The 24,875-nt window shown below is 39.3% G+C and overlaps 1 protein-coding gene across 4 annotated transcripts in view; it reads left to right on the forward strand.

Moving 5' to 3' along the window:
• WAPL (WAPL cohesin release factor) overlaps positions 1-15,435 on the forward strand; it is a 76,198-nt gene extending 60,763 nt beyond the window's left edge. For all 4 annotated transcript variants that reach the window (XM_044759905.2, XM_044759916.2, XM_044759910.2 and 1 more), the window contains 8 exons: positions 393-469; positions 3,312-3,487; positions 3,817-3,932; positions 4,313-4,477; positions 6,394-6,601; positions 8,999-9,087; positions 12,734-12,829; positions 13,137-15,435. In XM_044759905.2, coding sequence (XP_044615840.2) covers positions 393-469; positions 3,312-3,487; positions 3,817-3,932; positions 4,313-4,477; positions 6,394-6,601; positions 8,999-9,087; positions 12,734-12,829; positions 13,137-13,202 — 993 coding nt within the window. In that variant the 3' untranslated portion in view covers positions 13,203-15,435. The remainder of the gene's footprint in view (positions 1-392; positions 470-3,311; positions 3,488-3,816; positions 3,933-4,312; positions 4,478-6,393; positions 6,602-8,998; positions 9,088-12,733; positions 12,830-13,136) is intronic.
• Positions 15,436-24,875: the final 9,440 nt, after the last annotated feature.

Raw genomic sequence — 24,875 nt, forward strand, 5'->3', positions numbered from 1 at the left:
GCAAACTTAACCACTACGCCACCAGGCTGGCCCCTCATTTTTTTTGTTTTTTTATTCTAAATGAATCCACGTAAGACCTTTAAAGTATTAGTTAGTTTATAAGTTAGAGACTGCTCCTTGCTGACATTTGAAGAAGTGCTTAATAGTTCACTACAGTGAATGTGTAGTACAGAATACATTAAATTATGTGCAAGCAATTATAACAGGGATGTTTTAAGTTGTAATACAGCAGTAGCTCTGTTACTTTAAGTCTGGAACATGTGGGTTGTTCCCTTAGATGACAAGAGCTGATTCTTCCCCATCTGTGTCTTTTAGAGTGCCAGGCATTGTGTGTTGTAGTGAATGAATGAAAGTTATGAATTGCACAATCGTTTCACATTTTTCCCTTTTAGGTAACAGTGCATAATCCAGAGAATCAAAGCTACTTGATAGCATATAAAGATTCGCAACTCATTGTTTCATCAGCTAAGTAAGTTTTTCTGAAATATCAGGCTATTTATTGAAAGCATTTGGATTGACCACAAAGGAAATACGGTTATATCACCTTCCTCCATAAAATACTTCTGTCTGTTGAGTTCTGTGAAGCAGAAGCACTACAGTGCAGTACAGAAGTTAGAGCAAGAGGACTTGAGTGTGGCTCCCAGCTTCGTAACTGCAGCCCTGCGACCTTGGGCAGGTCGCTTCCTTGCTACAAGTTCTTCAGAAGGGGAGTAATAATTGTATCTACCTATCTAAGGTTGTTGTTACAATAAAAAGAATTAAAATGTATGTTAATATATGTTAAATTATATATAAAATTTTTTAAATGTGTATATTTATTCTTTTTAAAGATTTTATTTTTTTCCTTTTTCTCCCCAAAGCCCCCCCGGTACATAGTTGTATGTTCTTAGTTGTGGGTCCTTCTAGTTGTGGTATGTGGGACGCTGCCTCAGCATGGTTTGATGAGCAGTGCCATGTCCGCGCCCAGGATTGGAACCAACGAAACACTGGCCGCCTGCAGCGGAGCGCGCGAACTTAACCACTCAGCCACGGGGCCAGCCCCTAAAATGTGTATATTTAATATAGCGTATATATGAGAAACATTTTTAAATTCTCAAAATGACTTTTAAATGTCTCTTTATAGTATATATCATGTACAATAAATATTAAAGTGTTAATATATATACACGCACATCCATATGTAAAGCGTCTTACAGTACTTGGCATATAGTAAACACTTAAGTATTAGTCCTTATTTTTATTATAAGTGAACTTTACTACCCCTCTTCTGCCCTTTGTTTATACCTTTTTTCTCAGATCTGTATGTGGCTTCCCTCATTCCACACTTTCTCTGCCCAACTTGCCTGACGTGAGGCTAATGCTACCACCTCTGCTGTAAAATTTCCAAACGTGTCCAGTCCTGGTTCTAGCTTCTCCCAACAGCTTCTTCTTCATACTCTGTCCTACTTCGTGATACCTCCGTCCTAGTTCTCTGGCCTGTCCACCACAGTACCACCGAGGGGGAACCTTCCCTAAATCTCCGCTTTGTAAAAATACTCCCAAACACCAAGTTTCTGTTGTTCCTTATTGTCTATGGATATATGTCCAAAGTCCTTAGTACAGTGTCAGAAGCCCACTACAGCCTGACTCCGGTTTCTCTCTTATTTTGGAGAGCTTCAGACATAGACAAAAGTAAACAAAATAGTATGATAACCCTCCGACGTACACATTGTTCAGCTTGAATGATGATCAGTCATAACCACTCTGGTTTCTGTCTGTAACCTTCTCCGGTCCCCGTCTGTCCTCTTTTGAAGCAAGTTACACATTTCCTATCATTTCATCCATAAATACTTGAGTATATAATCTCTGAAAGAGGACTCTTTAAAAATATAACCAGTACCATTTTTATATCCTATAAATTATTAATTGCTTAGTGTTATCATATGTCCAGTGAATATTCCCATTTTCAGTAGTCTCAAATTTCTAGTAGTCTCTAGTTTCCAACAGGTCTTTTGAATCTCTAGGTTGCCCTCCAGCTCTTGTTTTGTCTTGTATTTGTAAATTTTCTGTCACACTTAGTACCCTTGAGTCACGTGTCTGGTTGTTTGTTACCACGTTTAACCTCCCTTACCAAAGAGAGTGCCTCCAAGTTAAATCTGTTTCTTATTTTTAAAATGTCTCTTGTATGCTTCATGACCCCTGACAAGTGCCTTCCAAAAGGAGGTGTTTAAGATGACAGCTTTCAGCTCTTTCATTGTGGTTAGGAACTTTGCGTCAAAGGTCTTAGAGGTGGCAGCAGAAGTCAGAACTGGATGTTTGTGAAAGACCACTCATGTGGCTTTTTGAGCTTTTTACTAGAACCCTGACAAACGCAGGGATAGCACATTGAAAGAGTAAATAATAGACCCCTGCTGTTTCCCCTCCTCCCAGCCCACCTGCGGTTTAGCTTAGTACCACCGAGGGCAGCTGTGCTCACAGTAACAGCACAGCCGTTCTGGTTAACATCCCCACCCAACCCTAGGTTAGACATGAGGAACACCTTCTTAACAAAGGGTATGTCTCAAGGAGCATCTGGAGGGGGATTAGACTGTACACTTTTCTTTAAGGGTTTTGTGTGATACATAATGCATGAAGAATCAACTGACAGAGTCAGCTTACTTCATCTCTCATAGACTTTTTTTAATTAATGGAGTTGGTGATTAATACTAGACCCGCTTAAAGATACATTTCCTTGTTATTTTGGGGAGTATCTTGAGAACCCTTTGGTGCAGCTGGTACCCTTGTATGGCTGCCAGGAGACATTTCAGTTAAGTGACCTCATTTTAAAAAACATGATTTGCTTTAATGTTTATGAAGTATTTAATACCTGTCTATACAAGGTTATTTATTATGCAGTATTAATATAAATAATATTCTCTACCTGCTAAGAGCTTGCATTCTAAATGAAAAACATCTAAGTGAAATTCAGAAGTGTCCAGTGTTAGTTCTTAAAGGTTTTACCTTGTTTGGGCAGGGGTTGTGGTGGATCTCTTGTGTTGGAGAGACTGGTACAGATGTAAACTTCTGCAGTGAGTTTACAATTTTAACTTTGCTTAGAACAATTTAAATTATCAAGTTTTACCAAAATAAAACAAAATTTAGCACCTGGTGTGGGGACAGACATACGTGGTTTATGATTGACTAGTTAATACATTATAACATCTGGAATAGGAAAAGAAATTAATTTAGCAGCATTTATACCAGATTTGAAACATTAAGGTCCAAGTAAGTAGAAATCCTTAGGATAACTGTTTTTGTTTAGCGTAACAGTCTACATTTTGTTTTCTCCTAAGAGCGTTACAGCATTGTGAAGAACTGATTCAGCAGTATAACCGTGCGGAGAACAGTGTGTGTGTACCTGACAGTAAGCCTCTGCCTCACCAGAACGTGACTAACCACGTGGGCAAAGCCGTGGAGGACTGCATGCGGGCCATCATTGGGGTGTTGCTCAATTTAACTAATGATAATGGTAAGAAATAAATTGTCTACAGATAGTCTCATTGGAAGAGTGTATATTACATGTAAAAACAGGGTAGTCTCCTTGTTTCTTCTTTTCTTGCTTTGCTGATTTTTTAATTGCCATCACTTATTCATGTATCGATTTAACTGCTTTTAGGAGTTGATGTTTTCAGAATTACACTGGTAGCTTGGCTCGGAAATAGTACAGTCAACAGTGTAATTCTATAAAGGAAGAGCTATGTATTTCTGACTTTTAATATCCGTGTTAGTAAATGTTGGTTGTAGTGTCGTAAAGAAGAATCAGTAACAATTGTCATGTCCTTGCGCTCCCTCTTTCAGAGTGGGGCAGCACCAAAACAGGAGAGCAGGATGGCTTGATTGGCACAGCCATGAACTGTGTTCTTCAGGTTCCAAAGTACCTACCTCAGGAGCAGAGATTTGATATTCGTGTGCTGGTGAGTTCACGTGACTCTTTCAGAACGAGTGCTTGATCTGTGAAGATGATAAAAACTTCAGCTTAGTTGTGGGTTTAAGAACCAGTTGTTCAATATATTGTGGATTTCAATGGATTCCTTATGAACATAAACCTCCTATGTTACGAGAGAGCCATGAAGGGCCCTATGTAAAGATAAAAAGTGTAAGAAATAAAAGTGGTCATTTTAAAAAGTGGTGAAATCATTCTTTGGGAAGACCATTATCTTACATATTGGCTTTTAACCATTGTATAGATGGTACAACACTGATTAGGTTTCTAGCTGTCAGTAAAAGTTAAGTCTGTTGTGTTCATTTGCTTTTCCTTCTCGCCTGTGTTAACGTGTGTGTGTTGATTTTTTAGGGCCTAGGTCTACTGATCAACCTAGTGGAGTACAGTGCTCGGAATCGGCACTGTCTTGTCAACATGGAAACATCATGTTCTTTTGATTCTTCCTTCTGTAGTGGAGAAGGAGACGATAGTTTAAGGATAGCTGGACAAGTCCATGCTGTTCAGGCTTTAGTGCAGGTAAGCAACAACTTAAAAACAAACACACACCTTCAGTTTGTTGCATCTGTCTGATTTCTTGGTCACTTGCTCCCTGCCCAGCCCGTTCCCATTCAGTGAGAGGTACACTGGGTTAGAATGTGTCCCCTTACTTACTTTACTTTGCTGACCATCTTCAACTACTGTAATCACTCCTTAGGCGTTATTAGCAAAAAGCAGAAACAAGGCGTATTTGTTTATGAATCCAAAGTAGATTATTAATAACAAATTAGGATCAAGTTCCAGCCCCATCCCGTCCAGTTCAAGTCCCCTAGCATTTACTTACTGGTTTGATCTGTGCCCGGGGCTGTGTGTACCTAAATATCAGGCCATGCTTTCCAAAGTATGTCTGTGGAGTAATTTCCTGGCTTAGGAATTGTGTCAGAATATGTATATTTAAAATGAACGTCCTCAACTTGCCCCACCTAATCACCAAACACACCCATCTCCCCTCTATTTATATTCCCCTGTGAAATCTGTGTGTGAGTCTTTGTTTCTTGACAGTGTTGGACATTACAGTTTTTACTTTTTGCCAGTCTAATGTGTTCCTGGCTACCTTTGTTATTTCCTTCAGTGACAGCTTGCACATGTTCAGAAGTGATAACGAACTCCTTTCCATTGTTTCTGAAGACTTTGCTAGTCTGTTGGTCCTTTTGGCCATTTTGAAACTGGTAATGCTTGAACTCCTGTCTTCAGAATGTCTTCCACAACACCTTTATCTTTTTGTACATGCTAACTAGGAGCCCATCATTTTCTTCTCGAACATTTTGATCTCAGGACTTCTTTATACTTTTAAAAAGTATTGGGGCCTCCAAAGAACTTTTGTTTATGTATGCTCTATCTATCGATATTTACTGAATTAGAAATCAAAACTGAGAAGATTATAGAACACAGGCATTCATTCCATTAGTTGTTAGAGCAAGAACATAATCACAGGCATTGTAGACTCTGGAAACTCCACTGAACAGTCATGAGAGAAGGAAAGAAGTTGGGTGACCTCTTAATATTATGATGACGCAGTTTTGACTTCACAGACCCCCTGAAAAGGCCTCAGGGGCCCCAGGGGTCCTTGACCCACTTGTAAGAAGCAGCGCTTTACGTAAAGCCTACATTCTAATGTCTTCAGGGTGTCAGAGTGCACATGCTGCTCCTCTAGACCCAGCGAATCCTTGAGACCTCCGCGGTGTCTGATTTTCAGGTCATGGTCTTTAGTAACTTGAGGTTTTTCCCAAACCTCGTCAGTGAATAGGTTCGCCGCGTTCTCTGTATTCAGCACTGTTCCAGCGCAGGGAGGATGAAGTAAGAGAAGGCGCGGAATCGAGGGTATTTTGTTTTGACTTCAGGTTTTCCCTGTGCACGTCCATTGACAATTGTACTTCCAGTAATAATGATATTGTTTGACATCCAGTTTTGGGTCTTTCTCTAAGACCTTTTGCTTTTACTTTTACTGATTTTTATGTCTTTTAATTTACTTTAAAGAAGTCGTGTTGCTTTCCCCCAAAATATGTAGTTTTATTCAGTGTCCTTTCTTCCAGTTAATTTATCCAGTCTGTTCCAGTTAAAAAAGCTTTTTTTAAAATCAAGTTTGTATTTTTTGCTTGAATTTCCTGTCAGTATCCAACTTAAGGGAAAGAGTTGGGATTTTCATTCTTACAAACAGAGTGCTTGATCATTAGTAGATCCACTAATTTACTTGATTGCATCCCAGTAGCATTCATACTTTTGTTTTGACCTCCAGTTGGATGTAGAGCAAGGGCTTTAATTGATCCTTACTTTGTACCAGGCAGTATGCTTCTCAGGGTTAGTGATGTTTAAAAGCAGTCAGAACCTGATGTCTGGGTACATACATGTTGGTTGGTGATCTCCTTTTAATGATCTTCAAAAATAATTTTTATCAGCTATTCCTTGAGCGAGAGCGAGCAGCCCAATTGGCAGAAAGTAAAACAGATGAGTTGATCAAAGATGCTCCCACCACTCAGCATGATAAGAGTGGAGAGTGGCAAGAAACAAGTGGGGAGATACAGTGGGTGTCAACTGAAAAGACCGACAGTGCAGAGGAGAAACAGAAGAAGGAGGAGGATGACGAAGAGCTTGACCTCAATAAAGGTATATTTATTTCGAGTGGTGTATTCAAGTTGAAAATAATGGCTTGTTTGTTTCTCCAAAACCTACTTTTAATGCATGTGGTCGTAATCTTGCTGTTATTTTATGGCCTCTCTAGTTCAGCGCAGACAAGCTTTGGTATTCAGTGCTCATAGTTGTTGTTCTTTGCCGGCTTCCTGGCAGCAAGCAAGGCACGTGTGCAGTGCAGAACGGGTCTGCCTGCCTTCCGGGGCCGGCCTTTCCTCAGCCCTAAAGAGAAGCAGCCGAACAATAGGACCCCTGAAGGTTGTCACAGTTTTGAAATTTGGAGATTGCTTTATTGGCCTCACTTTTATCAACTGACATCTGCTGTCATAAATGACAGTACTTGTTCTCAGATGGTATGGAGTAGGTGGCACACGCAGAAAAGAAGGCAGTGATTTCACTGACAAACAGTTATCTGCTGTGTCCAGACTGTGACACTTGATTTACTGCTTGTGTAAGTTCTGCAGAATGGCCATTTGTAACTTCGTGTCACTCGGGTTATGAAATTTAAGTAATATGTTCAGCTTACCCAGCTGGGAAGCAAGCCCCAGATTAAAACAAGTGCCTTAATCTGAGCCTAGGCTCTTTCTCTTATGCCCACTGCTCCCCAAGGTGAGTGTCCTTAGTTCTGATACGGTAAGAAATCGCTGTTCCATTTTCTCAGTTACTATGTTTTGATGTTTCCTTTGGCATAGTATATGTGATTGCTTAGCAGTCTTTTTTAATAGCAGCTTTATTAGGATAAGTATTAGCTTGTGAGGGCTCCCGTAACAAAGTACCATGGACTGAGTGGCTTAAATGACAGAAATTATTTCCTCACAGTTCTGGAAGCTCTGAGTCCAAGATCAAGATGTCAGAAGGGCTGGTCTCTTCTGAAGCCTCAGTCCTTGGCTTGTTGATGGGCGACTTCTCCCTGTGTCTTTACGTGTTCTTCCCTCTGTGTATGTCTTTGTTCTAATTCTTCTTATGAGGACAGCAGTCAGCCTAGGCCCCTCCATAATGACCTCATTTAAAGTAACTACCTCTTTAATTAAACACCCTATCTCCAGGTGTGGTATACTCTGAAGAATTGGGGGTTAGGAGCTCAACATAGGGATTTGGGGATGAGGGACAAAATTCAGCCCATTACAAGATAAAATTCACCTTTTTAAAGTTAACAATTGAGTAGTTTTCAGTATATTCACAAGGTTGTGCAACCATCACCACTGTCTAATTTCAGAACATTTTCTTTTTTTTTTTTTAAAGGTAATTTTTTTTTTTTTTAATTCCTTTTTCTCCCCAAAGCCGCCCGGTACATAGTTGTATATTCTTCTTTGTGGGTCCTTCTAGTTGTGGCATGTGGGACGCTGCCTCAGCGTGGTTTGATGAGCAGCGCCATGTCCGCGCCCAGGATTCGAACCAATGAAACACTGGGCCGCCTGCAGCAGAGCGCGCAAACTTAACCACTCGGCCACGGGGCCAGCCCCTAATTTCAGAACATTTTCATCACCCCCAAAGGAAACTGCATACTCAGTAGCAGCCATCATTCCCTGCTCTCCCCTCCCCCAGCTACTGGCAGCCACTGATCTGCTGTCCTGGGCATTTCATATAAATGGGGTAATACACGGCCCTGTGTGACTGGCTTCCATCACTTAGTCTAGTGTTTTCAGGGTTCATCCATGTCATAGCATGTGTTAGTACTTAATCCCTTTTTATAGCCAAATAATCTTCCATTGTAGGTATATATCACATTTTGTTGATTTAGTCATCAGTTGATGGACATTTGGGTTGTGTCTACCTCTGGCTGTTAGTAATGCTGCTGTGAACATTCATGGACAAATTTTTGTGTGAACGTGTATTTTCAGTTCTCTTGGGTACATACCCAAGAGTAGAATTGCTGGATTATTTGTTAACTCTATTAACTCATTTGTTAACTCATTTTAAGGAACTACCAAACTGTTTTTCAAAGTGACTGCACCATTTTACATTCCTACCAGCAATGTGTAAGGGTTCCAGTTTCTCCACGTCCTGATAGTTATTTGTCTTTGTTTTGGCCATCCTAGTGGGTGTGGAGATGTCATTTGATTTGCACTTCCCTCAAGAATGAATGGTTTTGAGCATCTTTTCGCGTGCTTATTGGCCATTTACCTATCTTCTTTGGAGAAATGTCTATTCAAATGCTTTGCCCATATTTTAAATTTGGTTACCTTTGTGTTGTTGAGTTGTAAGAATTCTTTATATATCTAGATACTTGACTCTTATTAGGTTGTTACATATATACTTGAAGGAAAAAATATATATATTATATATATACTTTGAGGAAAAGATAACAGAGTTATTGGTCCTTGGGTTTTTATTTCTGCTGCACTGTTACAGTTGTTGTTTAAATACCCTCAGCCCTTCAGCACGCTGGCAAACACATGGAGGACTGCATCGTGGCCTCGTACACAGCACTCCTGCTCGGCTGTCTCTGCCAGGAGAGTCCAGTGAGTAACCTTCAGTGTCATTTTATGTGTCTTTAAAAGATTCCACTGTGACAGCTTCATACCATTACATAATTAACTTATTTATTACTTAATTTTTCCCCTCATGTTAAGAACTTTCAAATATTTGTTGAACTTTTAGAGGTATATTCCAAAGTTAAGAGTACATTGCGTTTAATAAGGAAGTTCCTGGTTTATGGATGCACTGATTCCCACGCCTCTGGCTGAGGGAGAAGAGAGCATGATGTAAAACCTGCCCTCGGCTGGCTTGTGGTGGAAGTCTAGCCTCGGGGGTGCCGTCCGGGGCTCGGATAGTCTCTCTGTCTTTGAGCTCTCGTCCTCTGCATGTTGAATGACCCTGTGCTAGCTCTCCTCATGGACCCTGCTGGCTCTAGCTATGGCCTCATGTAGTTGAATGAGGTCCAGCAGCAGCAGGTGGCCTCTTTCTGTGTGTGTGTGTTTTTTTTTTAAAAGATTGGCACCTGAGTTAACAACTGTTGCCAATCCTTTTTCCCCCCCAAATCCCTCCAGTACATAGTTGTATATTTTCAGTTGTGGGTCCTCCTAGCTGTGGCATGTGGGATGCTGCCTCAGTGTGGCCTGATGAGTGGTGCTATGTCTGCGCCCAGGATCTGAACCAGTGAAACCCTGGGCCGCCGAAGGCAGAGCGTGTGAACTTAACCACTTGGCCATGGCGTTGGCCCCTGTGTGTTTCTCTTTGAGAGGCATGTTTTTTCCCCAGGACCCCTCCACACCCACTGCCCCAAGTATGCTTGCCCTCATCTTGGCCACCTTTGGCTCACATGCTTTTGTTTGAACCCCTCGCTGGCCAGGAAAATGGGATTACAGTTTTAGATCTCTGTGATTGAATGACGAGAAAAGTCTGAGTCCTGATATTTGGGCTCAGTCAGCACAGAAGGGACGGTTCTGGCTACTGGGACAGTGTGCTTTAAAATGGGGGCCGCGTGGCTATTTTTTAAGAGAAAGGTCTCTTAGAAGTGCCAGATTTTAAAAAGATGAGGAGGGTTCTTTCCTAGGAGCGAGGGCATTCGGGAGGTCTCTTACATAGAGGGATGGTGAGCGTCTTCTGAGGCTGGAGGATTGGAAGAAGAGCCTAATGATGCCGTGCAGGGCTGCTTAGGAGAGCTCCTTGTGCTGGGGTCCGGCCCACCCACATTTCTGCATTTTTGCCACTGCGTTTTCTGTATTGCCTTTTTTTTCTATATCCATTTGCCTCAAGTCCTGAGTATTTTTCTGACTCTTTCTTGTCTGTCTCTTCCATATGTATATTTTAGTCAAGCCCTGATGTAAACGCACAGTAGCCTGCTCCATTGTGGCCCTTGCTGGCACCACTGCTTTCAGGATCAAGACCAAAGTGCTCATCCTGCCTCTCGGGGCCTGCAAGAGCTTGATCTCCTTTCCTGGAATGTCTTCAGCTCAGCCCTTTTCCTTATTGCCTTAAAATCCAGAGATTTCAAGGGCGAATGAGAAACATAGCAATCAAAGGGAAGGAGGAAGAACAGGTCTCAAAAAAACCAATGGGCATACTATTTAAATTTAAAGGTTTTTAGGTATTCTGATTTGTACATGTCCTAGTTTCAGTCATTTTCTTTCTTAAATTTGTGTTTACCACGTGTGATTTATTTTGGGCCATCTTTCCCATGTTAATAAATTCCTATTTGTCTTTATCTCTCTTGTCTCGAAAGAGATCATGAGATCCTTAAGTTGTGGACAATGTCATGAATCTATGGAGCGCCAGATGTCTTTGTTGCCTTGGGGATCATTATGATTAACCCAAAAAAGCTCGCTGACTCCACAAAATGTAAAGGAAATGGGTTTGCCTGATGTGTAAGTGGAAGAGAGACAAGAAAGCAGGTGGTTATATGCAGTGAATGCTGCTTTGTGGTGAAGGGCCGCATGCTTGGGGAGCCCAGGAGACACTGGTATCGTTTTCCATTGCCCACTAGGCGTGTGGTGCATTGCAGTGGTCAGTCAGTGGTCTTTCTGTCCTTGCTCTCCTGACTCTCCATTCCTGAAATCTTGCACACTGCCACCACAGCTAACTTAAGAACACATCTGATCACATAGCTCTTCTCTTACCAGTCTTTGTTGGCCCATCATCATTTAGGGGACAATGACCTTGTTTACTTCTGCAAGCCTCCAAACTTAAAACTACTCCAGTTTCTAAATCTAAATCCAGTTTCTAAATCTAAACCCCTTGGGAACTTTATAAACTTCCAAAATGGGCCATGCTGTTTCACACCTTTTCTTTCTTTCTTTTTTTTGGTGAGGAAGATTGGTCCTGACCTAACATGTTGCCAATCTTCCTTCTTTTTTTGCTTAAGGAAGATTGTCGCTGAGCTAACATCTCTGCCAGTCTTCTTCTGTTTTGTATGTGGGATGCCACTACAACATGGCTTGGTGAGTGATATGTAGGTCCACCCCCGGGAGCCAAACCCATGAACCCTGGGCCACCAAAGTGGAGTGTGTGACCTTAACCACCATGCCACCAGGCCAGCCTCCACACCTTTTCTTTTTTTCCTGCTACCCTCTGTTTAAAAATAAGTGCTGTGACTGTCCCTCTCATGCCCCAGCCACTGTATGCTGCATTCTGTAGTGTGTCGATAGAAGAGGATTTAATTTGGGTTATTGGAGGGCTTTCACTCAAACACAGGCTCTCATCGTTTGTTCCGTATTCTAGAGGTGCACTGTTGCACTGAGCAGTCTTCGTCACTCCGTAGCCACTGCTCCTCCCGCCACTGTGCTGGCATGCCTCCTTCCTAGAAGTCAGTTAAAGACATTCTTCATCCAGCTTTCCTTTGACTCCGGAGTTACCATAGCCATTACCCCCACAACATGTTCTCCACATAGCGGTACCCGACAGGAAGAAGAACAGAGAGGGTACCCATAGCAGATTTCCTAGAGGAGGAATATGTAGTCTCGCCAACATATTTTCTTCTGTGCTTTTTTATTATATGTGAACCTTCTTAGAAGGTAGAAGAGCTTTTCCTTTTATTCTTTATGAACCTTAAAAGCATTTTTAAAATATATTGAAACAGAACAGGTTTTAAGCAGGTCTTATTTTTCCTTGTAACAGACCGGCTGATATATAGTCTGCTTGCTGCTTGCTAACCCTGGAGGGAAGTTCTCAGTCTCCTCTCCTGGCAGCGCCCACACTCTCCTTCTCAGGGACAATACTGGATACCTTTGGGAAGACCTTGTTAGCTCCTAGCTTGCATAGGAGGATGAGGAGTTGTCTTTGATCCTTTTCTTTTTATTCCACGTATCAACTAAAAGCAATGAAAGTTTAAATCTACCCTCCTAACACACTCACAAACACAGACACACACACATACACCAGTGTATTTTGTTACTTCAGGCATTTGTCTGCATTTCCCAAAGTAGGTATGCACACAAGCGTTTGTAGCCCTTGCCAGCTTTACCTCTGTCCTTTCGTTCTGAGGATGGGATGGGCTCAGAATGGACACACACTAAGAGTTGAGGAGCGTGGAAAAGGAAATTGCCTGTTAACCAAGGCGTTCAAGGACCTTGTAGAAGTTTCAGACAGGATGTGTGCCAAAAGCAGCACCACGCTGCAAGCTTGTGTTTTCTGCCGCCTGACCAGTGTTTCTTTGATCTGTTTCCACAGATCAATGTGACCACTGTGCGGGAGTATCTGCCAGAAGGGGACTTTTCAATAATGACAGAGATGCTAAAAAAATTCCTGAGCTTCATGAACCTTACTGTAAGTAGCGTCTGTTGCACCTTCTGTAGCTTCTGTATAAGTAGGATACATAATGACAGGAGAATAAAAATCCTGTGGCCGTAGTGAGTAGAAGCAAAAGGGATTCTCTTTTCATAATTGTGTTCTGTTTCTTTAAGGTAGTTGTTAGTTATTAGGCCAAATATATCGATAGTGTATTGTCAGAGCCACAGTGTGATCTCAGTGTGTTTTGACTCACAGTGTTCAGTTTACTAACACTGAAGAATGTAAGCTTTACTGCTTTGTAAACGTGTTAAATATTAACTGTTCTTCCTCCCCTCGCCCTCAGTGTGCTGTCGGAACCACAGGCCAGAAGTCTATCTCGAGAGTGATTGAGTACCTGGAACATTGCTAGCTGCTGTACCTTTGCTCCAGGTGCTCGGTGTGCTGGAGCTGTCCTTAGACAAAGACGGCCGTGGGGATGTACCAAGAACATTCATCAGTATCATTCATGTTTGGATTTTGAGGCCACCTGATTTCTTCGTCATGCATTCTGCGTTTGCTAAAAGACAGTTACCACATCAATCTGCAGCTATCAGAAAGGAGGGGAAAGGTTCAGGCTGTCAGCGCCATGCAGTATTTACGTACACTTCCCTTGGCAGAGTTCCTTCTCTCCCCTGTTCTCTTGCTTCATTCTGGGCAAGTTTAAGGGGACGATTTGTGCTGCTGTTAGTGCAACTGCTGTGTATGTTGAGCCACTGTTGTCAGGCCAGCCAGGTGCAGAGGCAGCTTAGCTACTGAGGCGTCGAGTGTTCGGAGGACATTCTCGACCACAGCTTAGTTCCTTTTTCAGGCTCATTTGCTTTTGCTTTTTTGTTGAATGATTCCAATCGTAAATAAAGCTTTTAATAATTTTGTGAATTTTTTTTGTTGTTGTTCCCTAAACTACTGTCTATATTTAAAATTAGATGGAATCCAAAGACACAAGGGATTAATAGTATATTTTTTTATTCTTGATTTGGTTTGGGTTGTCAAACTATTTTTCACTTTTGAGACCATGCCCATATTCCTTTTCATACCATAATGAGTCATAGCTAAAGACACAAGAAAACAAATAACAGTTTGAGGGAATATTACGTAAGAGGAAGGAGCGAGACAGACCGACCCAGGGTAGTTTAGTCTTCAGTTCTGAGGGAGGGCTCGCCAGGGATGTTTGCTAATGTTCCGTACAGCAAATCTAGGGAAGCTGAGACATCAATGTGGAATTCATGTTGCCAGAAAACGTGTATATTCTTCTATAGAGTGACAGGATCAAATGCATAAACGCAAAGCCTTAAATTGCTGGTTTAGAGAAGATCCTTTTTTTCATTCAGATTCTTAGTTCATAGAAGAGTGTGTTGTTTGGAAAACAGTCACGGAACACACAAAACACACTTACATATTTAATTTTACAACATTGCAAATTTTCCTTGTCTTAATTAGTGTTCAGACCACTGGTTATACATTTCTTTCTTTTTATTGATTGGGCCTGAATACATTACAGGCTTTCCAGAGATCTGTTTCATGAATACTTTTAAATACCTTTCAGGTAGTTATATCATGTTTCTTCATTGGATTTGAAAAACTTGAAGCCATAAAAATATTAGTTTGGTGTGTATTGGGGAAAATAGCTAAAAGTCTAATTTTTACCCCTTAAGACTTTGTTATTTCCTTGTATAAAGTGACAAATCGGGGCTCTTGTATCAGTGCCAGCTGTAATGTTTTTTAATGCAGTGGCTGCCTTCTATTGTCTTCCTATTTTTGATAATGCAGATTGTTGGGAAATCTATAAGGAAGTAACTGATTCCAGGCAAATTGTCTTCTTCCTCCTCCTGCCCACCTGACCCCACCTGTCACCTGTGAGAGCATAGTGTGCCAGTGTAACCTGGACAGATTGAGGTGGTATTGCCCTGAGTGTAATAAGCCAGCCTAGCAAACTTTTAAAAGCAGATCGTTAAATGATATTCATAAGATTGAACTAGTTAGATATATTTTGTTTGTTTAATTATTTTAAAAGACGTTGATATTTATTAATCATTGGATTTAGGAAAAGGAACAGATTCTTGGTAAAACTGACTTGTGGCAGATGGTAAGGAATATTCTAAAAAACATTTGGATGAGAACAATCAGGGCGAACTACATTTTTCTGTTACACTGGTAATCATTTGAGAATTGATTTACCTCAGTGTTTAACAGTTTTTGTTTTGTTTTGTCTTTTAAATAACTAATTGTCAAGCACTGATAGATGCAGACTTTGGTGGGGGTGGGGGAGAAAGCACCTCACCAGTTGCAGTGCGTTTGTGTGTTTTTAACCCTCAGAACTCTGCATTTTAGGGTACTTGAGGCTGACTTGCAAATTAACTAAAGTTTTAAAGTAACCTTTTTTTTCCATTGTAAATATTTCTGTAAATACTACCAATTGGAAATTAGAACAGTAGAGTACTTTTCTGAATCCAATCCTATTTTTATTTTATACAGTATTTCTCAGCTGTGATCTTTGGAGCAAAAGCCAACGGCAGGAAAAAAATAGTTTGTACCAGTTTCATGAAGTATGTCTTTGGGTTTTTGTAAATAATTTTAACTCAAATAAAATTGCTACTTTCAATACACATGTTGTCTTTAACATAAATCTATTGAACTCTTTTGGAGGAAGAAGTCTCATAAATTTGGTATAGCCGACTAATGGGAAACACAGTGTCACTTCAGTGAATGTCACACTTTCAACATACACGCAAAATTTTTACTGATTCTTCTTAAACATCATGGTGCTTCTCCATGTTTTTAATAGTACTCGTCTGACTACAGCATCAGCTCCCAGCAGCTCAGGCTCATCAGGGACGGTGGCTCTCTGGTTGTGTCGTTGTGCCCTTGCTGTGTTCATTAGGTTACTGTAGTCTTTTTGCCCCTCTGAATATGACCCAAGACTTCCTTGCTCTTGAGTTTTTATAGCTGCATTTTAGTTCAGTTTTCTTCTTGGTTGTCATCCTTTAAGTTGCCTGTGTTTACTACGCATGCATTCCTCACCCTCTCCTCACTCTTTCTAATCACAAAACCAGATTGAAGGATCTCCCCTGGGAATTCCTGTCCACTGTCCCCCTTACACACACAGACCGTGTGCAGACCTGCAGGCTGTGGATGTGGAAGGACCTAAATCACATGTAGAACGTTTGAATCTTAGTGCTGATGTTTATTTTATTGACTTTGAGCAAATTCCTGAACTAAGTTTTATCCTGTTTGCTCACCTAGAAAATGGGGGTAGTACTTAGCTCAGGGTCGCGCAGATTAAATAAGAGACTGCGCGTGAAGCATTGGCACAGTGTTCCGAGCTTAGCTCTTGGCAAGTGGTAGCCTTTGCCAAACAATTCTGTTTTCACTCTGCCGGGAAATTAAAATGTTCTACACAACGGAATAGTCTCCTGTTGACTGTTTTGGACGCCTGGGATAACGCCTTTTCAGATCAGTGAGGTCACTGGGTTTGAGTTACTTTAATAGCAGATCTCTAAAATGGTTTTTTCCAAAATTGGTATTGCTAATATCTTGGCAGTGAATAATAAGGCAGAGGAACTAGAACAGACTTCAGTGATCATTAACACACATCCTTCAGGGGTTTTCTTCGTTATAAGGAAGGACTGGAAGACACTGGCACAATTCACTTCAGATCAAGGTCTCGTCATATCGGATGCATACATTAATAACCATGTAGAAAGGCTTTAAACTGAACAAAGAATTTGAATACTGAGTTTTGGGTCAAACCCCTATTTCTGTAGCTTCTGTGTTTGCAATTTGAATGCACCAAAGGCCATATACCGACTTAAGGAGCAAAAGTAGAAAACCATGTCTGTATACTACCTAGTTTTTAGTTATCTAAAAGGATCTGTCTGCTATCCAGAGTTGTATCGCAGGGGGAATGGGTAAATGTTGCAAATGATCTTAACGTAAAGTAAAGATGCATGTTATAATGCCTAGAGCATCTGGTAAAAAATGATGCTAGAGCTGCTTACAAGAATCAAAATGGAACACTGAAAAATACGATTAACCAAAAGAAGGTGGGAAAAGAGTAACAGTAACAAAAAGCCAATGCAGAAAATAGAAAACAAATAGCAAGAACAGATGTAAGTAAAAAGCAAAAAGTCCTTCCTCCTAAGAAAGGAGCAAGCCAAGGATGTCTAACAATACTAATAATTATATTAAATGTAAGTGTACCAAATAGTCCAATTAAAAATGCAGAGATTGTCATACTAGAAAATGAACAGACGCACTACATACAAATAGTTTGAAGGAAATCAATGGGAGAAGATGTAGCATGCAAGGATTAATCATAAGAAAGTTGGAGTGACTAATATCAGACAAAATAGACTTTTGGAGGCTAGAGAAGATTAGCCCTGAACTAACATCCACCGCTAATTCTTTTTGCTGAGGAAGCCTGGCCCTGAGCTAACGTCCGTGCCCATCTTCCTCTATTTTATATGTGGGACGCCTGCCACAGCATGGCGTGCCAAGTGGTGTGTGGGTCTGCACCTGGGACTGGAACCAGTGAACCCCAGGCTGCTGAAGTGGAGTGTGTGAACTTAACCGCTGCGCCATCTGACTGGCTCCCAAAATACACTTTCAAGACAAAATAGTAACAGGTCTACAAAGAAGTATTTCATAATGATCAAAGGAGGGGAAAAATATATCAGTAAGACATAATTGTTTCTATACACCTAGTAGTAGAACTTTTAAATAGAGCAAAAACTGAAAGGGAGAAGTACATAAGGTCACAATCATAGTTTGATATTTTAATGCACCTCAGGAATTGATAGGATCTATTTTTTAAAATCATTAAGAGAAGATCTGAATGGCAGTATCGACTACCTTGACCTAACTGACATTCATGGGACACTAGGCTCAACAATTTTGGAAATGCACATGAACCTGACCAAGGTAGACCACATGGGTCATAAAGCAAGTCTCAGTGAATTTCAGATGATTGAAGCCTTGACCACAGGAAATTATATCAGAAGACAATATAGTACAATATCTGGAAAATAATACTAGGGAATTAAATACACTTCTAAATAACCTATGGGCCAAACAAAAATATCACAAGAGAAATTAGAAAATATGTAAACTGAATGACAATGAAAATACAAAGTAGAGGAAGATGGGCACGGACGTTAGCTCAGGGCCAGTCTTCCTCAGCAAAAAGAGGAGGATTGGCAGCAGATGCTGGCTCAGGGCTAATCTTCTTCATAAAAACAAAAAAAGGATAAATATTATTATAATATGAAAAACTTAAGCCAATAGGTTTTACAACTTAGGTGAAATGAATAAATTCCTTAGAAAAACAAAACTTACCAAGACTGGCTCAAGAGATAGGAAATCTGGTAGGCCCTATATCTATAAAAAGCAATTTAATTTATATTTTAAAATTTTCCTACAAATAAGTGTCCCAAAACATCACTGGTGCATTATAAAGCATTTAAGGAAGAATTAATACCAATCTTAAATAGACTTATTGAGAAAGCAGAGAAGGGAATATTTCTCAAATCATTGTGAGGCTAACCCAATGCCAAAGGCAGACAAAGGAAAAACAAACCGAAACAAGAAAGCAACTACAGACTAACAATTCAGGAAGATAGTTGCACAATCTTTAACAAAATATTAGAAAATAAATCCATTAGTATATAAAAATAATACATCACAACGAAGTGGGGTTTATCAACAGAGTACAAAATAAAGCACTAAAATCCTATGATCATCTCTTTAGATAGAGAAAAATCAGACAAAATGCAACATCCATTCATAATTTAAAACCCAAACTCTCAGCAAACTCAAAATAGATGGGAACCACCTTAATCAGATAGAGCATATGTGAAAAGTGCAATAATATAATGTATAATTATATTTAGACTACTTCAGATCAAGAACAAGGCACAGACGTCCAATCTCAACACTTCTACTCTTTTTTTTTTTTTTTTCTAGAAATAAACCTTTACATATATCGTAAGCTGATGCTTGGCAGAGGCACCAAAGCACTTTAAGTAGAAAGGATTTTTTTAACAAATGGTTTTGAAACACCTGGATATCCATTGAAAAACAAATCTTGACCCCTACCTCGTGCCATAGAAAAAAATTAATTTCAGATGTGTCATAGATCTAAATGTAAAAGCTAAAACTGTAAAGCTTTTAGAAGAAAGCATGGAAGAACATCTTCATGATTTGAGGATTGACAAAAATTTTTTAGACAGGATACTGAAATCCATAACCATTCATGAAAAAATTGATTAATTAGACTTTATCTAAATCAAAAACATCTGTTCATCAAAAGACATCATTAAGAAAATGAAAAAGCAAGTCTCAGCCTGGGAACAAATATTCACAAATCATATGCTTGACAAAAGACCTGTATCCAGAATATATAAAGAACTACAACTCAAAAAGCAAACAATCCCATTTTAAAATGGACAAAAATCTTGACTAGGTACTTCACAAAGGATGATAGATGAATAACAACTAGTAAACACATGAAAAAGTGCTCAACATAATTAGTCATCATGGAAATGCAAATTTAAATTACAAAATACTACTCTATATTCAGTACAAGAATCAGAGTTCAAAAGATGCTAATACTAAATGTTGTCACAAATGAGCAATTGGAACTTCGTTAATGTTGATGTTGGGAATGTAAAGTCATAGCACCACTTTGCAAAAGTTTTGGCAATTCCTTGTATAATTAAAGATACACCAGTTCTCCAACCTAACATTTCCATTTTCTCCAAAAGAAATGGAAACATTCAACAGAAAAACGTGGGAAAATGTTTATAGTCGTTTTATTAACAATAGCCAAACACTGGAAACAACTCAAATGTCCATCAACAGTGGACAATGGACAAGCAAATCATGATATATTTATGCAATAGAATACTACTTAGCAATAAAGAGGAGTGAACTACTCTTTCAGCCAACAATGTAGATAAATCTCATTCATAATGCTGAGTGGAAGAAGCTGAATAAAAAAGCATACATATAACATGAATCAATTGATTAAAAAATCATAGAACAGGCAAAACTAAAGTGAAAACATTCCCAACAATTAATTTAGAAGACAATAACGAAAGTGAAATGAAAACTTCTATACGTTTAGAAATTTTAAAACACACCTCCAGATAACTCACGGGTTAAAGAAATTATAATGGAAGTTAAAAAAAAATTAGAACTAAATGATAACAAAAATAAAATGTATCAAAATTCATGGAATATAGCACAACAGTACCTAAGGAGAAAATGTTTCACCTTAAATGTTTATATTGGAAAAACAGAATGGCTGAAAATTCTCCATTTGAAAGACAGAACAAGAGCAACAGAACAAACCTTAGATAAACAGGAAGAAGGTAATAGAAAAAAAAAAATTGGCCCAAATCAATTCTTTGAAAAGGGTAACCTAACTTGAGGGACACTGACCAAGAAGGAGGAAATGAAGTTCAAATTTTAAAATTACATATAAAAATACGTAAGTACAGAGACAGAAATTTAAAAGACATTAACTGAATACTCTGAATAAATAGATGCTCATGAATTTGATAACTTAAATGAAATGAACAAATTACTAGAAAAATAAAGTGAACAAAAACTGACACAAGAAGAAATGGAAAGCAGAAGAGTTTTATAACTTCTGAAAAAGTCTAATCAGCATTAAAAAAAATTTCCATACCACTTACAACCCAAAGTTCATGGTTTTGAAAGATATTTCCACTAAATTTTCAAGAAATAAACGATTCCAATCTTATATAAATTCTCCTGGAGTATTGTAAAAGATGAGACTCCTCTAAATATTCAATGAAGTCTATGTAACATTGACAACAAAATAAGACAAAGACAACAAGGAAAAGGAAAATGGTAGGGTTACCCCACTCATAACCATGGACACTAAAGTCCTTTAAAATATGTTAGCAAATTGAATCCAGCAACTTATAAAAAGAGAATACAACATGTCCAAGTTGGAATTATCATGGGAGTGCAATGGTAAATTAACATCAGAAAAACCAGCAACTGTAACTCTCCATGTTAACAGAGTAAAGCAAGAAACCGTGGGATCTTCTCAGAGGATGTACAAACAGCACTTAGGTAAATTCAAATAACATTCAAAGATAAATATTCAAAATGAAATAAATTGAAAGACTAGCTGAAAGAAATATTTTATTTGAAGATTTGATATTAACAAAACAAATTCAAAGGTATTCAAAGAAAAGTCTTTTAGCAAAGTAGGAATAGAAAAGAACGTGACTGAAACAATGGAAGGTATCTAGTAAAAACCTACAGAAATTTATCTCAATAGTAAAATCCTAGAAGCATTTGCGTTAAAGTTAGAAACAAAACAAGGTTTTCCAATGTTAGTACATCTTTTCAACATTATATTAGAGGTCCTAGCTAGTGTGATAAGACAAGACAAATAACTACAGACATAAAAGTTTGGAAGCAATAAACAAAGCCTGAAATTATTTGCAGATGACATGATTGTCTACATACAAAATCCAAAGAGATCCATAGAGGATTTGTTAGAAAGAAAAAGATAGTTTAGCAATACGGAGATATAAGTTCAGAAAACAAACAGCCAGCAGAGGAGTTCAGATCCACTGTCCTGCTGAAGACATTAAAATGCTGGAAAAAATATTAAAAAAAAATCTTTTTAAAAGGCACTAAAGAGCTAACAGGATAAAGAGATATTACTTGCCCTAACTGAGAGAAGGTTCTCGAGAAGGCAGACCCAGCACTCAACAATCAGTTTTGCCCTGAGGAATTTGCCAGTCCTGAAGAAGTAACAGCGAAACATTAAGGCAAAAACTATCACGAATAATAAATATTATATTGTCATTTCCTAATGATAAAATGGTCCATTTGCTAGAAAGACTTAAAAAATTGTTTTCACTTAAATAATATGACCTCAAAAGGCATAAAGCAATGATTTCTAGAATTCTAATGATAAATACATTGATAAGCTGGACTTTCTCAAAACTAAGAACCTGTTTTTAGAAGAACACTGCTCAGAGAATGAACATACAAACCCCAGACTGGGAGAAGATATTTGCAAATCTCCTATCAGATAAAGGACTTGTATCCAGAATGTATAAAGAACTCTCAAAACTAAATAATAAGAAAACAACTCAAGAGCAAATGGGTGAAAGATTTCACCACTTTGCCAAAGTAAACTAAATGCAACACACATCTCAGTGACTGTCTGGATTTTCAGGGGATGGGAACGGCGGGAGGCAGAGACCCCCAGGGGCATGAGAAAACTTTTGGGGGTGATATATACGCTCATTGCTCATTATTTTGATTGTGGTAATGCTTTCATGGCTAATACTTATGTCAAAATTGTATCAAATTATACAATTTATATATATGTACTTTATTGTATGTCAATTATACCTCAATAAATCTATAAAAAATTATAAACCTTCCTATAAAGAAAACACTAGCCCATTTACCTTTACTGGTGACTTTTCCAACATTTAATGAAAAAAAATAACATTCTTACACAAACTCTTTAAGGGAACAGAAAAAAAGGAAACACTTCCCAACCAACCCAATTTACGGGACCATTTTGTCCATAATATCAAAACTTGACGAGGACATTATAAGAAAGAAAAATTATAACCCAAGCTTTCGTGATTTAGAAGTGAAAAAGTAAACAAACTATTAGTGAGTCAACTTTAGCAGTATATAAAAAAAATGTGAATACCTCACAACCAAGTTGAATTTGTATTAGGACAAAAACAAAGCAGGGCGTATGTACAGATGTTTCTTGAACATCCCTGTTCTCAATTTGTGGCCCTCTTCGCTATCCTTCCTCACTGCTTAGTGGTCTTATCCAAACTCACGGCTTTGAATATCATCTATGTGTTAATGACTCCCAAATTGATACCTTCAATCCTAACCTTTTCCTGAACCTATATATCCAGCTGCCCTGCTCACCCTTTCCCCTGGGACGTTTAATAGGCGATGCCCACCTAGTACGTCTACAGTGAACTCTGGGTCCCTCCAACCTGTCCTTACCCCCTCAGGCTCTCGTATCTCATTGCCTTTCAGTGATTTCCTACGCTCCACACTTGGAATGACTGTGACCCAGTCCACTTGCCTTTACATTGAATTCATCCAACATCCTCTCATCTCCATCTTCAAACATGCCCAGAATCCAACTACTTCTCACCATCTTTCCTCACTGCCAGGTACCATATTTTTATGATTTATGTTTATCATCTCTCTCCCCCACAAGCATGCAAGGTCCCTGAAGGCAAGGCCTTGTCTCTCATTACTACCAAATTCCAGTGCCCAGGACAGTGGCTGACACAGAGCAGGAACCCAATCAACATTTTTACAATGAATGACCTACAGTAATTTTCACACATCACAAAAACTTAAAAGATTGCTATCAGTTTTGTAAGGATGTCGGGCCACAGGTACACATCCATGTACTGTGAGTGTGAGTATAAAATGTTACAGCCCTTTTAGAGGTCAATTTAACGGTGTCTATTGAAACTTTAAAGATGTGTATCTTGAGCCCAGAAATTTCACTTCTGGCAAGCCACTGGAGAAAACACTTGCCTTGTGCAAAAAGAGTGAATATGAATATGTTCTGCAGCATCAGAATAGTGGAAGATTGGACTACCTGGATGTGCTCGGACAGGAGACCTGCTGAAATGTCAGACATTGTTCTTGTACTGACAAGAGCTCCAAGTCACATTGTTAAGGTGGAAATTTACGTTGCATAATAATATGTACAGTGTATCCTAATCAGCTAAAGTATATATTTACATAATATCTACATATGCTTGTGAGTGCATAGATAGCAAAATTCTGAAAGGCTACATACAAACTGATGACAATGATTATTTCTGGGGGAAGATGAGATGAGGGGAGATGTCAAGGCAAACTTGATTTAATCTGTATTGATTTGGTTGTTTTGTTTGGTGAGGAAGATTGTTGCTGAGCTACCACCTGCGCCAGTCTTCCTCTACTTTGTATGTGGGATGCCACCACTGCATGGCTTGATAAGCGGTGTGTAGGTCCCCGCCCGGGATCTGAACCTGTGAACCCTGGGCTGCCGAAGCGGAATGTGTGAACTTAACCACTATGCCACCAGGCTGGCCCCTAGTTTGGGTTTACAAATAGAACATATTTATTCATTCCATAAATTTAAAAGGACAGAAAATCAAATGAAGACACAGTTGGTATTACTGGCATTGCTACTCCGTAGCTGTCTGCAGAGGGTGCTACTTATCGAGCTGCACAAATAATGATCTGGTTACATTCAACAGTGTCCCAGCAAACCACGCTTAACTTAGTTAATAAAGTCCTAATAGCTCAGTGGAAACGACCTTTGTGGGAGCAGATTATCCTTATATATTGTCAGTGGCAGGTGGAGAATATAATTAACATGCTATCTGTAACTAGGAGCTCTTGAGGGGTTAACAGGCGGTGCATATTTCAACAAGCATCATTTGAATAGATTAATGCAAACTTGGGAATGGTTCTCAGCTCCTTTTACTGAATGTCTTGAGCCACTAAAACCACCCTGGGAAAGAGCGAATACCACTGAAAACAGGATCGATTTCCAAACCGTTGAAGGCGTTCAAAGTGTTTTAAAACTTCAGGAGCTGGGAGGTGACTCAAAATGACTCCGTGCAAAGATGTGACGAGAACGTGACCATCCTCTGCTGACAAACAGTCAAGACTTTGGGAGGAAAAGCAGGAGGGTGAGCAGCCTGAGCCCCTCAGGTGGTGAAGAGCCCAGCTGAGGTTGTCACCCTTTTCAAACTGTCCCTTTAGCTTTCAAGTATTACCAAGTGATGGCTGAATGAAAGCATATCCTTCTCTTACAATACGAAACATCAGAATTTTCACTGGGGCGTTGCTTCTCACAACCGCTATGAGGAGTTTCTGCCATGCAGGACTTGAGTCGAGCTCTGAGATGGGCACGAACTGGAATGAAGTTATTACCTTCCAGTAAAATTGAACTTTTTACTCCCATAGTTACAAAACTGTAAAAGTACAAAAAATTGACGGTGAT

The sequence above is a fragment of the Equus asinus genome, chromosome 2, assembly GCF_041296235.1.
Source record: "Equus asinus isolate D_3611 breed Donkey chromosome 2, EquAss-T2T_v2, whole genome shotgun sequence".
Lineage (NCBI taxonomy): Eukaryota > Metazoa > Chordata > Mammalia > Perissodactyla > Equidae > Equus > Equus asinus.